The sequence below is a fragment of the Balaenoptera acutorostrata genome, chromosome 11, assembly GCF_949987535.1.
Source record: "Balaenoptera acutorostrata chromosome 11, mBalAcu1.1, whole genome shotgun sequence".
In the NCBI taxonomy this organism is placed as follows: domain Eukaryota; kingdom Metazoa; phylum Chordata; class Mammalia; order Artiodactyla; family Balaenopteridae; genus Balaenoptera; species Balaenoptera acutorostrata.
In genome coordinates this window covers 241,538-260,194 of record NC_080074.1, presented here as the reverse complement: position 1 = coordinate 260,194, position 18,657 = coordinate 241,538, and the positions used below count along the sequence as shown (strand labels likewise).

General features: G+C 55.6%; 1 protein-coding gene across 1 annotated transcript; it reads left to right on the top strand.

Annotated features, from left to right (window-relative positions):
* Window positions 1–7,746: 7,746 nt before the first annotated feature.
* Window positions 7,747–17,986, top strand: MAPK8IP2 (mitogen-activated protein kinase 8 interacting protein 2). Its single transcript, XM_057556080.1, has 12 exons — window positions 7,747–7,884; window positions 8,884–8,989; window positions 10,327–10,629; window positions 10,778–10,871; window positions 10,965–12,167; window positions 12,534–12,609; window positions 12,739–12,911; window positions 12,994–13,103; window positions 13,732–13,836; window positions 13,980–14,050; window positions 16,721–16,819; window positions 17,256–17,986. The coding sequence occupies exons 1-12, from the start codon at window positions 7,820–7,822 to the stop codon at window positions 17,326–17,328; spliced, it is 2,478 nt and encodes an 825-aa protein (XP_057412063.1). The 5' UTR covers window positions 7,747–7,819; the 3' UTR covers window positions 17,329–17,986.
* The last annotated feature ends 671 nt before the right edge of the window (window positions 17,987–18,657 follow it).

The following is an 18,657-nucleotide window of genomic DNA, read 5'->3' as shown; positions in this document are numbered from 1 at the left end:
AGTTGTTCTAAGTCCATGTCTATTAATTCCATGATTTCTGTCCTTTCTGATTCTGTTTTGACTGATTTTTTCCCTCCAGATTTTTCCTGGTTCACTGCAGGTCTGGGATTTTTGTTGTTCTTGCTGTTGCAGGACATAAGTGCTTGGATTTCATTATCCTCCTCTAAAGAGTATTGAAGTTGGTTTTGGAAGTCAGTTAAGTTTCTTGTGGATCAGCTTGATTCTTTTCAGGTTTGTTTTAAAACTTTGTTAGCATCAGTCTAAAGTGGTCTTTACTCTGGGGTTAGTCCAGCCCTACTGAATGTGACAGTGTTCAAAATGTCTCACCACTTAGCTATTGGATCTTGACCTTCCTCCAGTCCTACATGAGCTCTGGGAATTTCTAGATTACAGTTTCCCAATAGCTTTTCTTTATCCAGCCTTATGGAATTTTATTCTACATAAGCACAACTGAGTATTTACTAAAACTTAGGGGGATCCTACTGTAGATTTCTGGAACCCTTTCCCTGAATTGATCCTTTTTCTCCAGTACTTTTATCTGAAAATTCCAAATACATCAGCTTCCCCAAACTCTGACTTCTGTCTTCTAAACTCATCAAGACCACCACACTCTAATTGGACCCTCTTCCCTCCAGTGCAGTCTGGAAATGCCTCCATTTGGAGAACCAGGGAAAACCAGGGCAATCATAGGCTTTATGTAACTTGCTTCCTTTCTCTCAGGGATCACAGTCCTGTGCTGTCCTTTGTCCAATGTCTGAAAATAGTTGCTTCCAATATTTTGTTTACTTTTCTGGATTTTTCCCCCTTTGGCAGGTGGGCAAGTCCAATAGCTGTTATTCCATAATGGCTGGAAGCCATTTAAAAAATCATAATTAATTGTTGAATGTTATAAAATTCACATTGACTACTGAAGCCCATGCACCTAGATCCCATGCTCCACAACAAGAGAAGCCACCACAATGAGAAGCCCGCACACCACAACGAAGAGTAACCCCGACTCGCCGCAGCTAGAGGAAGCCTGTGCGCAGCAACAAAGACCCAACACAGCCAAAAATAAAAATAAATAAATAAATAAATTTATTAAAAAAAAATCACATTGCATGAGATGATCATGCAATTTTTCTCTCTTTGTCCATGAATGTGTTGAATTACCATGGAAAATGAAAGTGGGATGTTGAGACATCCTTGGATTTCTCTGTTAAACCCATGTGATCAGGATGCATTTACAAAAATAAACTGTTGAATTTCATTAGCTAATATTTTGTTGGGACTTTTGCACATGCTCGTAAGTGAAATAGACATATAATTCATTAATTTTCTTGAGCTATTCTTATCACGTTGTAGCTTCATAAAATGAATGGAGATGTAATATGGTGAGCTAGATTCCTACATAGAATTTCCTGCTGAAAATGGTTAAATATCCAGGATAAACTATTTTCTAAAGAAGTGTTTTCTAGGGCTTCCCTGGTGGCGCAGTGGTTGAGAATCTGCCTGCTAATGCAGGGGACACGGGTTCGAGCCCTGGTCTGGGAAGATCCCACATGCCGCGGAGCGGCTGGGCCCGTGAGCCACAATTGCTGAGCCTGCGCGTCTGGAGCCTGTGCCCCGCGACGGGAGGGGCCGCGATAGAGAAAGGCCCGCGCACCGCGATGAAGAGCGGTCCTCGCACCGCGATGAAGAGCGGTCCCCGCACCGCGATGAAGAGCGGTCCCCGCACCGCGATGAAGAGTGGCCCCCGCTTGCCGCAACTGGAGAAAGCCCTCGCACGAACCGAAGACCCAACACAGCCAAAAATAAATAAATAAATAAATAAATAAGAAAATCCTTTAAAAAAAAAAAAAAAAAGAAGTGTTTTCTAAGATCATTGATGATCTAGTAAGAAAACAGGGACTAAATAAGACAGGAGCCCAGAGGGACAAGTGGAGCACTGCACATTGCTTTTGATGAGGGCATTTGGCGAACCAAGAAAACTTGGATTTGGGATTTTATAGCCTATGCCATGTTGAATAGTGCCCCCCCATTCATATCAACTCAGAACTTCAGAATGTGACTTTATTTAGACATAGGGTATTTGCAGATGAAATTAGTTAAGATAAGGTCATACTGGATTAGGTTGGTGACACCAGTCACCTAATCCAATGACTGGTGTTCTTATAAGAAGAGGGAAATTTGGACACATACAGAGAAACATAAGGGAGAAGGTCACGTGACAATGGAAGCACAGATTAAAGTGATGCATCCGCAAGCTGAGGAAAGCCAGCAACCACCAGAAGCTAGGAAAAGGCAAGAAAGAGCCCTTCCCTAGCATCTTTGGAGAGAGCATGGCCTGCTGACTGTGCAGAGAACAGTCTGCTTGATTTTGAGCTTCTAGACTCCAGAACTGAGAGAGAATAAATTTCTGTTGTTTTAAGCCACCAAGTTAGCGGTATTTTTTATGGCAGCCCTAGGAAACTAATATGTAATCTTTGAGATGTAGAGAACAGAGATAAAGCACAGAGCCCACCCAGGAGGAGACCCCTAATAAGAGACCAACCCTCTACAAAGCTTAGACATCGAAAGGTTAAACTCCCCGGGTAGGGATGAAGTAGAGATACACTCTGTCTTTCGAGGATTGTGAAGAAAATTGACAGGTTCGAATCTGGGGGCAAAGTGAAGTTGTGTGTGTGTGTGTGTGTGTGTGTGTGTGTGTGTGAGAGAGAGAGAGAGAGAGAGAGAGAGAGACAGAGACAGAGACAGAGAGACAGAGAGAGAGATACAGAGGCAGAGACACAGAGATAGAGAAAGAGATGCTGAAAATTTAGAACAAGAAGCTGGTCCTCACATGGGTTGCAGCTCAAATTCATACAGTCGGGGTGGTCCAAGAAACCTCAGTGGGCATTAAATATAGAATGATCTCAGGTTTGTAATTCTATAGGTGCCTGGTAGAAGCAAACGGAGATTCTCTCTGCAGGTATTCACTTTCTTCTTAGGCCTCAGAGTTTTCGATAAATACAATGCCAAGGCTAACAAGCACCTCTAAGTTAAAAAAGGTAATTAGGGCTTCCCTGGTGGCGCAGTGGTTGAGAATCTGCCTGCTAATGCAGGGGACACGGGTTCGAGCCCTGGTCTGGGAGGATCCCGCATGCCGCGGAGCGGCTGGGCCCGTGAGCCACAATTGCTGAGCCTGCGTGTCTGGAGCCTGTGCTCCGCAACGGGAGAGGCCACGATAGTGAGAGGCCCACGCACCGTGATGAAGAGTGGCCCCCGCTTGCCACAACTAGAGAAAGCCCTAGCACAGAAACGAAGACCCAACATAGCAATCAATCAATCAATCAATTAATCAATAAAAAAATAAATCTTTAAAAAAAAAAAAAGTAATTAAACAGAAAGATGAGAAATCATGGCAGCAAGCCAGCAGTAACCACAGATAGCACGTTTCAAATAATGAAATTATCAAACAGATTATAAAGTGCCTATGTTCAATATAGTAATAAAAGGCAAGTTTGAACATATGTGAAGAAACTAAAAAAACTATAATGAATAATCAAGTAGCTTGAGAAGAATTTCCAAGTGGAAATTATAAAACAAAAGTTTTAATTTAGTAAAAATGTTAATTGAATTTTAATTTTAACTAAATTTAAAACTCAGTATACAGCTTTAAGAGAAGATTATAAACAGTTAAAGACAGAGTTAGTGAACTAAAAGATAAATGTGAATAAATTAACCTGAATATTGCCTGGAAAGACATAGAGATGGAAAACATGAAAGAAAGGTTCGGAAATATGGAGGCTCGAATGAGAAGGTCTATCCAGCACGAGTCTGTTGGAGTCCCAGAAGGAGGAGAGATGGAACGGAGCAGAGGCAATATTTGAAGAGATAATGGCTGTGAAATTTCTAAACTGATGAAAGAGAAATCATATAGTGAAGAAGCTCTGTGAACCTCAGCCAGAAAAAATAAATACACCACACCTAGATACACCTCATCGAAACATCAGAACACCAAAGTCAGGGAGAGAAGTCCTAAATGCAGCTGGAGAGGAAAGGGAAATTACCTTCAAGGAAGTGGCAGACAGAGAGGTGGCTTCTCATAGCAACAAGGGAATTCAGGGAAGACACTGGGTGATGATGGAAATGAACTACCTGACCTAGAATTCTATATCCAGTAAAAACATCTTTCAGGAGATAGGGCAAATAAAGACATTTTTAGAAAAACAGAGTTTACCTCCCAAAGCTCTCAATAAGGAAAATTCTGAAGAATGTACTTCAGGCAAAAGGAGTCTTTTAAGACATTTATTTATTATTTTGAGGGAAGTTTTAACATTTTCATTTTATATACAAAGAGCTTGCATTGTTTCTGCATAGGGTAGATGTCCTCGATGACACATTCAAGGAAGTTCACTTAGTCCAGCTTCACTTATGAAGCCGATATCCTTCGCGTACTAGCAGAAACACTGGTGGCACATATTGAGGCCGTATTTCCAGATCAGACCAGGCTGGTTTGAGCAGATGTGGCAAGGGTGAGAACCTTGCCGAATTTTCTCCGATGGCTCCAGTAGAGCTGCTGGTGACCCATCATGCTTTCTTGGCTGCAACGAAGCAAAAAGCTAGACATTTAGATTTCAGAGATTGTTATTATTTCCTCATAACAATCCCTTTAAAAAAAAGCTTCAAGTCCGATTCATTGTCATAATAGTTTTCCTCATTGGTAGAAATCTGTTTTCCAAAAGGTATAACTATTTGTAAGCATTCTTTCTTTTTTTTTAAAAAAAAATTTTTATTTATTTATTTATTTAATTTTGGCTGTGTTGGGTCTTCGTTTCTGTGCGAGGGCCTTCTCCAGTTGCAGCGAGCGGGGGCCACTCTTCATCGCGGTGCGCGGGCCTCTCACTATCGCGGCCTCTCTTGTTGCGAGCACAGGCTCCAGACGCGCAGGCTCAGCAATTGTGGCTCACGGGTCCAGTTGCTCCACGGCATGTGGGATCCTCCCAGACCAGGGCCCGAACCCGTGTCCCCTGCATTGGCAGGCAGACTCTCAACCACTGCGCCAGCAGGGAAGCCCAAGCATTCTTTCTTAAACCAAAAGAAGGACATTTTAACTGTCCTTTCCTTTAAGGCATAACAGTACTGAAAACCCCATGGCTTTGGATCACTTATATGAACAGAGATGAGAATATACCATTTATTTTTAACACTAGATTATGCTTGTTTGCTGTTGGAAATGATCCAAAAGAGAAGAACTTGATGATTCCAGAAAGGAGTTTAATTTAAAGCAAGGAACTTGAGTTGGCAATGAGAAAAGTGGGAGGATCGGGCTTCCCTGGTGGCGCAGTGGTTAAGAATCTGCCTGCCAACACAGGGGACACGTGTTCGAGCCCTGGTCTGGGAAGATTCCACGAGCTGCGGAGGCACAACTACTGAGTACACGCTCCTATAGCCCGTGCTCCGCAACAAGAGAAGCCACCGCAGTGAGAAGGCTGTGCACCGCAACTGAAGAGTAGCCTTCACTCGCCGCAACCAGAGAAAAGCCCGCGCACAGCAACGAAGACCAAATGCAGCCAAAAATAAATAAATAAAATAAACAAATTTATTTTTTAAAAAGTGAATGTTAAAAAAAAAAGTGGGAGGATCAATAGATTGGAGATCTGTGTTGGGTTTATAACATGGTCCCCCAGTTCTTTGACACTCGTCCCATTAAGAGGTGGGTCTATGACTGCTCTCTTGAATCTGGATGGGATCGTGACTGCTTTGACCAATAGGAAGCCATATGACTTCCAAGGCTAAATCAGAAAAGGCCATGCAGCTGACCCCTGGTCCTCCTAGTACAGTCACTCTGGGAGAAGCTAGCCATTATGTAAGAAGTCCAACTACACTGAGACTTCCATGCTGGAGAGGTCAGGTGTAGGTGCTGGTTGACAGCCCCAGCTGAGCTCCCAGTTAACAGTCAGTACCAACTGTCAACCTTGCAAGTGAGCCATCTTCGACATCTAGCCCAGCTTACCTCCAGCTGTAACCAAACTGCATGAGAAAGCCCAGACAAGAGCTTCCCATTGGAGTCCTTCCCAAATTTATGACCCCCAAACTGTAAGCAGAGTAAAGTGGTTGTCTTAATTCTCTAAATTTGGTGGTAATTTGCTACACAGCAATAGTACCTGGAATAAGTTTCTTTTTTTTTTTTTCTCCCTTGGCCGTGCTGTGCAGCTGGTGGGATCTTAGTTCCCCCATCAGGGATCGAACTTGGGCCCTTGGCAGTGAGAGCATGGAACCCTAACCACTGGACAGCCAGGGAATTCCCTGGAATAAGTTTCTTATGGAGTCAAAGAGTTGTGAGTGTCATGGTAATACCATAAGAAAGAGAGAAAAATAGGAGGCAATCATCAGAGAATTGGAGGCTTAAAATCAAGATTCAAGAGGTGGTGAAGTTACTGGTTATGACAGTATTCCCAACAAGGTATGGCTCTTAAGCTTTTCTTTCTTTTAAAAATTATTTATTTATTTATTTTGGCTGCACCTGGCCTTAGCTGCAGCACGCAGGATCTTCATTGCGGCATGTGAACTCTTTAGTTATGGCATGTGGGATCTAGTTCCCTGACCAGGTATCGAACCCCAGCCCCCTGCACTGGGTGCACAGAGTCTTACCCACTGGACCACCAGGGAAGTCCCTCTTAAGCTTTTCATTTTTCAGTTTTAGCTATTGGCATTTTTATTTTGTTTGTGATTTCAGTGCTATGTGAGTAGAGCAAAAGATAGAAGGTTTGCATTTATCTTTTTTCTAACCTATGAGAAAGTTGTCAGAAAGTATCCTCTGACTTTTTAGGATTCATCTGTCATGAGGACTGCTGACAGTGTGTTGATATTTCAGTTTTCCCATGTAAGTCCCGTAGATTTTGTGTTTTGTACTAGGTGTACCATTAGTGATCATAGACCATCAGACTTGATCAGAAGTCAAGGGTGTTGGATGGGTCACTTACGTGGATGTCCAAGTTAATCGGTGTGATGACAAGACTCGGGATAGAAAGGAAATCTGGGAAGTTTGGGTCACAGCTCTTTGTGAGTCCAGCCCGGACCAGCACTCCTCGGGCAGATGCCTCTGCCCAGCACTGATCGGCACCCATCCGGGAAACAGCCCCTCCAGTCGCAGTCAGCACGTTTCAGGGGGAAATCTCCGTGGGCCCAATCAGAACCCTCGGTGGGACAGCTCCGACCAGCCCTGATCAGCACCCGGGCGTGGACAGCTCCTCCAGCCCTGGTCCACGCGCAGCCCAGTATCAGTCTGAATCACTCAGAGCCAGGCTTGGGACCCCAGCTCTTCTGTTCTGATTCCCGGGGACGTCAGCGCAGCTCCTGGGGCTGCACCACCACTCCACCAGGCCCCGTCCCACCCCACACCCCAAAGTCAGTTAACCAGAGGTCTGCGGACCGACTTCCCCATAGCAAGTTCCTCATTTAAGCTCTCACCATACGAACTGATCCCCCATCCCCACTAATCCGCCTCTCGCCTGCCCCCCACCCCGAAAAAACCAAACCGCAACCCGATTCTCCCCCAACCCGAGCCTCTTAGTCAAACCATCTTGTCTCCTCCAACCAGCTTCCCCGCCGTCCCCTTCGTCCTCCTCCCGGGTCCGCCCTCCTCCCAGGTCCTCCCCTCCTCCCCTCCCCCCCGGCTCGCGCTGCCGCGGTGTCCTGGCGTCGAGGTGTGCTGGCGGCGGGGTGTCGCAGGGCGTGTCACGAGGTGACTTGGGGCGGGCTGAGGGCGGGCGGGAGGGAGCGACGAAGGGCGTGCGGGGCTGTCGCTCCGGGCACCCCTCCCCCGCCGCAGTCGGCAGACCTTTCCCCGGAGAAGATGGCGGATCGGGCGGAGATGTTTTCTCTTTCCACCTTTCACTCGCTGTCGCCGCCAGGCTGCAGGTACGCACTTGGGCGCCCCGGGCCTCAGCAGGCCCTTCGCTTCTTACAGCACCCCCTCTGACCCAGTCCCCAGACTCCTCCGACCCGACCCTGCCACCCCACCCCCGTCGCCTTTGGGGGCCCAAGCCCCAGACCCCTCTCTGGTCCTGAGGCCCGTGGCTCCTCATCCCCCCCCCGCCCTCGGTGCCGGGTCTCTCTATTTTTGCCCTCCCCTTATGCCCGTCCTCCAGCCCCAGTGACCGCCCCAACCCCAAATTCCTGCTGAGATCCAGTGCTGCACCCAGCCTGAACAGCCGACCCCTCAAAGGTGGAGGTCCTCAGAGGTCGTGGGCGGAGCCTCTGAGGGGTAGGCTGCCTGGGCAGGATGCTGGGCACACGCTCTGTGCTTGGCAGTGTCCTTTTGGCCTTGTTGGGCCTCTGTTGGAAGCCCGGCCTGGTCTGTAGGGCTCTGGCAGGGAGAGCGTTGAAATCAAGCCTGGGGGCTGGGGGAAGGGACTAGGGTGGGGAGAGGGCTGGACCTCTGGGTGTAGGCCTGCCTTCCGCAGGAGTGGGGGACAAACTGGCCAGATTCTGCTCCCAGAACGGGCTTGACCCCTCCCCCTCCTCCTGCTGCTGCAGCCTCAGCTCCCCCTCCCCCTTCTCTGCTCAGCCTGGTTCCCCTGAGGCGGAGCCTGTGACCCAGAGGGGCCTGGAGCTGAGGGTAGAGGGAGGAGAGGCTGCTGGCTCTTTGCGGAAGGAGGACTGGGAGGAGGGTTTGGGGGACTGGTGCCTCTTCTGGGCTGGTCATGGCTCAGATTGAGGGGGAAATCCGTTGGAGAGCAGAGTTTGAGGTCCAAGATAATGGCAGGATGCAGGTCTGGGAGTTGGGGCCTCTGGAGATCACGGGGCCTAGGAGCTTGGGGGGGGGTCTCCCTTGGCCCCTCCTTAGGGCCAGTTCCCAGCCAGGGAGTCCAGGGTTGGTGGCTCTCTCAGGAGCCCTGTCCTTGCTCTCCTCTCCAGGCCTCCACAGGACATAAGCCTGGAAGAATTTGATGATGAAGATCTGTCTGAGATCACTGATGACTGTGGTCTGGGCCTCAGCTACGACTCGGACCACTGCGAGAAGGTGGGGAAGGGGCTGCGGGCAGAGAACTCTCTCAAGGGAGAGTCTCGCTTAGGTTATGCTTAGCAGTCTCGTGGGCTTTTAGGGTGGGTCTAAGCTCAGCCTTGAAACAAGAAATCCTCTGATTGCCCCCTCTCCCTTGGCCTCTCGACCTGGGGTCTTCCTTGATATCAGACCTCTCTTTTTCTAACAGAGTTCCACTGAGGACCTTCCCCATCAGTCCTCGCTTGACCCCCACCAGCGGGCTAGCTTGGGGGAGGGGAGATGTGTCTATGCTTTGGTGCCTCTGTGCTCAGCTCACTTCCCAGAAAGATCTAACCCCTTCCAGCTGCCATCTCACCTCATCTCCTCCTTTGCCCTTTCCCCACCTCTCAAGCCTCCATCTGCCTGCCTCATGTCTCCACCCCTGAAGTCTCCCCCTGCCCATCTCCTCCCCATCTCTTTACGTTTTTGTTTTCATTCAAGAACATTTCTGAGCAACTCCCATGTGGCAAGTTCTGGGGGCTTCCAGGTGCCTGGGAAGAGAGCAGGACAGGTGTGGCTCTTGCCCTCAGGAGCTTATAACCTCGTAGGGGAGAAAGACGTGTGAGAGGCAGTGGCTGCCTGAGTGTCAGCGGCTGGATTCCCATGAGGGGACGGAAGGTGCAATGATGGGAACCCACCCAAGACTGAGGCCATCAGGGAGACTTTCCAGTGGGAATGGCGCACAACCATGCCCTGAGGGAGGGCTAGAAGGAGCTGGCAGATGGGGGAGGCAGGAGGGAATGGAGGAGAGGAATTGCTGGCAAGGGATTAGTGGGTCAAAGGCCCTGAGGTTGGTGAAGCCTGGTGCTGGCTGTCTGTGCTTCATGCATTCATTTGATATTTACTGAGCTTCTACTGTGGGCCCGGTCCTGTTCTCAGTTGGGGGTGGGCTGTACCAGTGTCCAGTATGGACACGGCCCTGTCCTGGTGGGGCTTGCAGCTTGGTGGGGGAGACAGACCCCAAACTCTACAGTAACTATGAGTTGTGTTAAAATGCTATGAAGGAAAAGTGCTGGTGTCAAATGTGACGGGGTTTGAGGGTGAGATGAGGCTGGCAGGTGGGTTGGGGCCACTTTGAGTATCTCTGTCACCCAGACTTAGGAGTTTGGGCTCTTACTTACCAAGAACTGTAGTGATCCTTATGTATCTTAAGTAGATTTTTTAAAAAGCTGCTCTGTTGGTGGAGAGCAGAGTGACCTGGAGGGAGGCTTCTGTCCCTTGACTTATAGCTTCCTGCTTTCCCCTTTCCTGGCACCTGGGACCCCAAGTCACTGTCCCACACTGGCCCAGCTCCATCCTGCCCTTCTTTCCTGCAGGACGGCCTTTCCCTGGGGCGTTCGGAGCAGCCGCACCCCATCTGCTCCTTCCAGGATGACTTCCAGGAGTTTGAGATGATCGATGACAATGAAGAGGAGGAGGAGGAGGAGGAGGAGGAGGAGGAAGAGGAGGAGGAGGAAGAGGAGGAGGAGGAGGAGGAAGAGGAGGAGGAGGGGGAGGAAGAAGGGGAGGGCAAGGAGGGAGGAGGCCCTGCTCGGGAGCCCCTGATCCCCTCCCCCTCCCTGGAGGAGCCCCACAAGCACCGGCCCACCACGCTCCACCTGACAACGCTGGGAGCCCAGGTGAGCGAGCACCCAGCCCCACAGCTAACCCTGGTTCCCAGCATCTGGGACTCTGGTCCCCGTGGCGGCCTGTCCCCCCACCTACCCCTGAGAGCTGGGGCCCCCCCTCAGCGCTGCTCTCCTCCCCCCGCCCCTCCCCCCCCCCCAGGACTCCCTGAACAACAATGGAGGGTTTGCTCCAGGGCCTCCAGCCTCCAGGCAGGAAACAGTGCTGTGCCCACCCGCCCAGGAGCCCCTCCGAGGTGAGCTGGGCGGTGGTGGGAGGGGGTACACCGGAGGCGAGGGAGGGAGGAGTGGGGGAGGTGGGCTGGCTGACCCAACCCCCTGCTCCGCAGAGCCGCCCGCCCCGCTCCCGCCCACGGACAGAAGCCCCTGCGGGGCGCAGTCACCTGTGCACCCAGGTTGCGACTCCGAAGGAAACCAGCCCGCAGGGCCCCTGGTGCCAGGTGGGGCCTCGCCCTCCTCGGATCCGGGCATCGAGGCCGACCTGGGGAGCGGCTCCAGCGGAGGCCGCGGGGGTCGGCGCAGCAGCCAGGAGCTGTCGTCGCCGGGCTCCGACTCCGAGGACGCGGGCGGCGCGCGCCTGGGGCGCATGATTTCGTCCATCTCAGAGACAGAGCTGGAGCGGAGCAGCGACGACGGCGGCGGCAGCAGCAGCGGCCGCTCCTCGCACCTCACCAACTCCATCGAGGAGGCCTCGTCGCCGGCCTCGGAGCCCGAGCCCGAGCCGCCGAGCGAGCCCCCGCGCCGCCCCGCCTTCCTGCCCGTGGGCCCCGACGACACCAACAGCGAGTACGAGTCGGGGTCCGAGTCTGAGCCGGACCTCAGCGAGGACGCCGACTCGCCCTGGCTGCTCAGCAACCTCGTGAGCCGCATGATCTCCGAGGGCTCCTCGCCCATCCGCTGCCCTGGCCAGTGCCTGTCTCCCGCGCCGCGTCCTGCCGGCGAGGGTGCGTCGCCCGCCGGCGAGGCCCCCGGGGCGGCGGCGGGGCCGGGCGTGGAGCTGGTGGACATGGAGACGCTGTGTGGGCCGCCGCCCCCCGAGCCCTCCGCCCCTCGGCCCGGCCCCGTGCAGCCCGGGCCCTGCCTCTTCCTCAGCAACCCCACGCGCGACACCATCACGCCCCTGTGGGCCGCTCCGGGCCGCCCGGCCCGCCCGGGCCGCGCCTGCTCCGCCGCCTGCTCGGAAGAGGACGACGAGGATGAAGAGGAGGAGGACGCAGCTGAGCCCAAGGCAGGGCCCCCCGGGGGCCGGGGCGCGGGCCCCGCGGCGCTGGACGCCTCGCTGGTGTACGACGCGGTCAAGTACACGCTGGTGGTGGACGAACACACGCAGCTGGAGCTGGTGAGCCTGCAGCGCGGCGCGGGCCTGGGTGCCGACAGCGAGGACAGCGGCGGCGAGGCCAGCGAGGAGGAGGCGGGAGCCGCGCTGCTGGGCCGTGAGCAGGGCCCCGGGGACGCCTCCCCGGGCAGCCCTGACCTCACCTTCTCCAGGAAGTTCCTCAATGTCTTTGTCAACAGCACCTCTCGATCCTCCAGTGAGTGGGAGGTGGGGAAAGGGGGTGGTCCCAGGGGGAGCAGGCTGGCTCCTTGGCCCCAGGGCCCATGCAGATTCCCGGAGTGCCCAGGGCAGCCTGAGGGTCTGCAGGTGGTCAGGACTGGGCATTGCCCTCTTACCCAGCACCTGGGCCTGGGGCTTCCCCCAGGCGCCCATCGGGTGGGGAGCTGCGTGGGGAAGGCTGCTCTGTCTCCATCCAGCCCCCGGTGAGCTACTTCTCCCTCCCTCCGTGACTGAGGACGGCCCACACCAGACGGCTGAGGGGAGGAGAGCTTGGCGGGGCCTTCAAGTACTGCTCTTCCTGCCCCTCCCCTGAGCCTTTGTCTCTCTTGTTTCTGTCTCTCAGGCACCGAGTCTTTCGGCCTTTTTTCCTGCCTGGTCAATGGGGAGGAGAGGGAGCAAACCCATCGGGCTGTGTTCAGGTACAGCCTCTCCCCCTCGCTGTTAGTGACCCTCCACCTGCATCTACAGACACCACGGGACACTGGTGGACACAGCCCAGCCATTCCTGCCCCTGCCCCAGTGACCTCCTACTTCTGACCTGGCCTCAGGTTCATTCCCCGCCATCCCGACGAGCTTGAGCTGGATGTGGACGACCCGGTCCTGGTGGAGGCCGAGGAGGATGACTTCTGGTTCCGTGGCTTCAACATGCGCACGGGGGAGCGTGGCGTCTTCCCTGCCTTCTATGCCCACGCGGTGCCTGGCCCGGCCAAGGACCTGCTGGGTGAGGCCCCTTCCCCAAGGGGCGTCTTGTCACCCCAGACCCTCTCTTGCTCACCTGACCTAGGCCCCTTGTGATCTCCCAGGGAGCAAGCGGGGTCCCTGCTGGGTGGAGCGCTTTGACGTGCAGTTCCTGGGCTCCGTGGAGGTGCCCTGTCACCAGGGCAATGGCATCCTGTGTGCAGCCATGCAGAAGGTCAGTCTGGAGGTGGGGGCCCCTGAGCCCTGCAGGCTGGCACAGCCCTTGGAGGCCCCAGGCCTCCGCCCTCTTCCACAGAGGGTTCCAGGATGCTTGGGGGCCTCAGGGCCGGGGCCCCCCCAGCCCCAATTCAGAGGCCTGGCAGACAGGCCTCGGGCAGCGCTCGGCAGCTGTTCCCCGTCACCTTCCCGCTGGCCCCTCCCTCGCTTCAGCCCATCCTATTCGTGTCTGAAAATCAAGACCAGCTCTCACAGACCCTTCCCTGGAAGTCCTTTGCTCACTCGTTATTCACTCAGTGGACACTCGGTGAGGGCCGGCCCGTCTGCTGGGCCTGCGGGCGAGCGGGAGAGCAGTAGGGCAGCGGCACGGCTCTGCGCCTGGGAGCCCGCATCCAGCTCACAAGACAGGCAGCGGGGAGGCCGGGGTTGGTTGGGCCGTAGTCCTGGGGAGGAACGGAAAGAAGACGGGGCAGGCCGTCCCGAGGCTGAGGAGTGGCCAAGGCCACACTCACATCTTCCCGAATCACTGCCAGGAGTCTTCAGACCTAATCAAAAATGTCCCACCAGGAGGGACAGATACCCTCGTAGGCCCCTGAGACCCTTTTCTCCCCTAACTTCTTCTGCAGATCGCCACTGCCCGGAAACTGACCGTCCACCTGCGTCCTCCTGCCTCCTGTGACCTTGAGATTTCTCTTCGGGGGGTCAAGCTGAGTCTAAGTGGAGGACCCGAGGTGGGGTGTGGGGGCCTGAGGCACAGGGGACGGTGGGAGGGGTGAGGCAAAGGGGTCAGGCCGAGGCGCGTCCAGCAGCGGTGGCCGGAGTGGCCCTGGGCTGCTCTGTCTAACTTGGCGCTCCTCTGCCTCCGCTGCTCTAGTTCCAGCACTGCAGTCACTTCTTCCAGATGAAGAACATCTCGTTCTGCGGCTGCCACCCCCGCAACAGCTGGTACGAGACTCACCCATCCCACAGTCCCCTCAGACCCTGAGGGCTGCCCATTCACCATCTCGTCCTCTCACCCACACCCACTTGGCTCCGGAGTTGAGCCCCCACGTGGCGCCCACTCTGTTCTGGGCCCAGGACACCTGGATCAGACAGGCCCCATCTGGTCTGGGTGCGGAGACAGACACACAGACAAGCGAGTGCTCGAAGCAAGCACTCGTGGGGCTCTGGTGGACGTCTGCATGGGGCTCCAGTGAGCAGACCTGCAGGGAGGCGGGCGAATTCTCCTGGGACTTAGAGGGGCGACTGAAGACCACTCTACACACCTTGAAAGGCAAGTGGGTGACAGGGTGGATCTTCTTGGCAGGGAGCCAGCTGAGCCAGGGCTGTGGGCAAGGGGCACTAGGGGCTCTTTGGGGGCAGCTGGGTAAGGCTGGAGGGACACTAAGAGCACCTGTGTCCTTCTGACTATGCCAAGGAGCTTATACTTAATCCCATTGGCGATGGGGTCATGGGGTGACACAGTCAGGTTGACGGGCTGGCTCTGGCTGCTGTGCAGAGTGGAAGGACCCAAGTGCCGCTGGCAGGAGACCAGGTGGCTGCTGAGGTTATCCAGGTGCTGAGACCTAGTGGCATTTAGGAGGTGGGCAGGCAGGACCTGAGTTGATTGGATGTAGAGGCTGACCTGGAGAGAGAATCAAGGGTGACCTGGGTGTTGAGCAGTTAGTAACCCACACACCAAGAGAAGAGGCATGGGGTGAATGGGCCTGACAAGGTGGCGATGCGGTATTCAGTCCAGAGGCAGTGAGGTTGAAGTGGCCGTTGCGACATGGTCTGGAATGTGGAAGGGAGACCTGGGGGGAGGTCCGTTCGGAGCAGGTGGAAAACTTCGGCCGTGGGGCAAACAGGGTAGCCAGGCAGAGAGAGAAGAGACGGCAGTGAAAGGGGAGAGGCGCAACCAGCGGGTGGAGGGCTGCAGCCTTCCTGGCCAGCCGGACTCCCGCGCACGGGATGCCGGTGCCCTAGACGAAGCGACAGGAGGAGCTAGCCTGCGACGCACACGGAGCCGAGCAGAGGCTCAGAAGGGCCCAGTGGTATTTGAGGAAGCAGGTCCTCAGGGGAGGCAGGATGTGGGAAGGCCACACTGCTGCTGGGGCTGAGGCTTGTGACAGATACTGAGGCCAGTATGTGTGTCACCTGGACACTTGTGGTAAGAGTGAGGGGCGCTCTGTCTGCTGGCTGGGCGATGGTGTCCACGCTCAGCCGGGTCAGAGCCCAGTTTGGCTGCTTCTCCCTTGAGAGGGAGATGGTTTGGTGGGATCACCGTTTAGACGCTGCTCTGAGGGGTGGAGGGCCAGGGCTCGGAACAGGCGGCGGGGCAGGCCTGGCACCACGAGGGCCAGTGGGCTGAGGGTGGCACACGCGAGAGAGGAAGGACCGCAGAGGGAAAGTGTGGTGCTACAGGCTCAGGCGTCCAGGCCCGACGCTGACCCAGATGCAGCTCCGTGGCCAGGAGGGGACCGAGGAGGCGCTGTCCTGGCCCAGACTTTCCCGGTATATGTTACTCCAGAACTCAGCCCAGTCCCCACCGTGAGGGGCCACAAGGAGACAGTGTCAGGCATCTCACTGTGAAGCGGGCTGGATTAGGCTTGTGCTGGGCACACTGTGTCCGGAGAAGGTAGGAGCATGGGGTGTGTGAGATCACAGGCGGCCGAGAGCACGCCGAGGGCGCGGCAGACTGGCTGTGTTTCCGACCCCTCTGTGCCTTAGTGCCCTCATCTAGAGACCTACCTCCCAGGGCTGCTGTGAGGTTTATGGGAGTTGATAATATAAAGAGCTTGCTTAGGATGGTGCCTGGCACTCCCTACGGACGCGATCGTCTGAACGTGGCATCTGAGACAAGGCTGGGGCGTGTTCGTGGCCCACACGAGCACGTTGTCCCAGCGATGATGCTGTCGTGTGGACTCCCATCTGGTGGCGCCACAAAACCCTAATCCCACTGGGTGTGGATTGGATTGGCCACAGTTGCGGGGTGGGTCTCAACCCTCCTGCTGCAGGATTCTGACAGTTCCTCCCTCTGGACAATAATTTTTATTAATGTCTTGATGAGAAGAAGGGCAGATTCAGGAAAGGCATACATGGAAGAGAGCTGGGGCGACAGAGCCAGGGTACAAGCTTCTTCAGGAAGACTGTTTTACACATCAGGGCCCATGTCAAGCCCCACGTCAGAGCCCGGAAAACAGCTGTGGGTTTGCAGGACCAGAGGTGGGACTGGGCAGGCTCAGGGTGTCAGGTGACATGACAAGGAAGAGTCAGCTGAGATGCGGTGCCCAGAAGACAGGGGGAGGCCTTGCTCTGTGGTCCAGGGGCAGGCTTTGGGTGGGGGGCCACAGAGGCAGGTGGCACTGTCTCGGGAGAAGGAAGATGCAGCGGGACACCCTTGTTGTGGACAGATCAGCATGGATCGCTAACTCCTCACAGATGCCCAGCGCTGTGCTTGGACGGGGACCCAGAAAGGGGCCTTGAATCTTGAAATCGTCTGACCCGCACATTCCCCAGCCCCACATGCCCTCCCTGAGCCCTCTCTGTTCCTGCCTCTTCTCCCCGATCCCTGGGGGCTGAGGGGTGGACCCGTGCCCTGATGTCCCCGTGTGCTCACCGCCGCTCTCCCCGCAGCTATTTTGGCTTCATCACCAAACACCCGCTGCTGAGCCGTTTTGCCTGCCACGTTTTCGTCTCCCAGGAGTCGATGAGGCCCGTGGCCCAGAGTGTGGGGTGAGTGGGTCCGGAGGGTGGGTTGCAGGATTAGGGTTGGGCCAGTGTGGAGTGATGGCTGGGACCGGGGTGGGGATGCAGAACCAGTGCAGCGGTGCCCAGGGCGTGAGCAGGCTGGGAGGAGGGATGGAGGTGAGGTTTGGGGAGACAGGGGAGGGGCAGGGAGGGAAGGCCAGATGACCGTGGTGGTGGTGGTGGAGGGTTGGGAAGGTGGTGGGCAGAGCGCTTGGGGCAGGAGCGTGGAGGGAGGTCCTGGGCGTGGGAACGTCACGGGCACCCTGACCACGGGGGTGGGGGTGGGAAGGCAGCATTGAGGCCAGACTGTAAGGAAAAGGGCCCGGGCCCGGAGGGCTGAGCAGTGAAGCTGGGGGAGACACGGGCAGGCCCAGGCAGGCGGGCCTGGGGAGCCTGGGGCTGAGGACGCTCTCTCCGCCAGCCGCGCCTTCCTGGAGTACTACCAGCGCCACCTGGAGTACGCCTGCCCCACAGAGGACATCTACCTGGAGTAGCCCCGCCGTGCTCCTGCTCGGGAGCGGCTGGGGCTGGGGCGTCTCACGCGGCCTCCTCGGCTTTGGCAAGGACTGGACTGGGGGCACATGGGACCTGACATCCGGCGAGTCTCGGGCTGTGCTGGGAACTCTCCTCCTTGCTCCCCAGGGGCTGCTGAAGAGTGGAGCCTGCACCTTCGCTACCCCTGACCTGTTCTGTCTGTGTCGCCCTGGTCTGCCCTTGGCCTCCCTCCTCTCTCCTCCTGTGTGTCTCTGCTCCTCTGTGCCTGCACACTCTTGCCCTCTGCTCTTTACTTTGGGGTCAGCATTGGGAGGCGCGTGTGGAGGAAGCTCCCAGGTGACCCCTCTTGCTCTTCCCATGTGATTTATAAAGGAATTTTAATTTTTATAGTGAATATCAAGGGATCATCCCATCCTCACCATAGGGACAAAGAGAGGGGACGTCCCCCCATACTGCCCCACGAGGAGCTCAGGGGTAAGCAGGGAGGGGTTCCCCAGTAGGGCCCTGGGGGAGACTAGGAGTCGTGGTCACCCCGAGCCCCATATGCTGCTAGGAGGAGGGGGCCCCGGCCCAGGCCCCGGCCACACCAGCATCCGCTACGCCGCTGCAAGCGCTGCCCGCAGTCCAGCACCTCAATAAACTCTCTGCTTGGTGTGACCTTGGCTATTTCTGGGGTGGGGGGGAGCAGATAAGGGGCCGGGGCCCAGGCACTGTCCGTGGCAGTGGGGACCAAGACCCCAGGGTGATGGAATCAGGAGAAGTCTCACCCCTTCAGGGCTCTCTGAAACCACGCCGGTGTTGCTGTGCGGCGCGCGGGAGGTGCTCTCCAAATACACTTGCTTGGTCAGCGAGGAAGCTGAGGTCAGAGCGGAAGGTCACGCGACGTGTGCCCTTTCCACCTGCACTGGAGCGCCGGGCTGGGAAGTGTGTGCGTGCTTATGAGTGTGCCCACACGCTTGTGAGTGTGTATGTGAGACAGAGAGCAGGTGTCAATCTGCTTAGATCTTAAGATTAGTGTTTTAAAAAGTCTCCACAGAGAGCCAGAAGAAAAGAGGTGACTGTCTGTCACATGCCCGAGGTGATTATAGATGGTACCTCCTGGAGAAAGGGCTTCCCCGGCCCCCTGGCCCCGGTGAGCCCCAGCTCTCAGGTGCTGAGGTCAGCATGGTGGTCAGTGCCTTTCTGAGGGTGGGCCTGCCCCCTGCCCTAACCCCCTGAGCCCAGGATGAGAGCACACCAGGAAGACAGCAGGTGAAGATTGAGAAATGAGAGTGAGAAAGGCCAGTATAGACAAATTTCACTACAGGAAGGTTGAAGACTACTGTCTA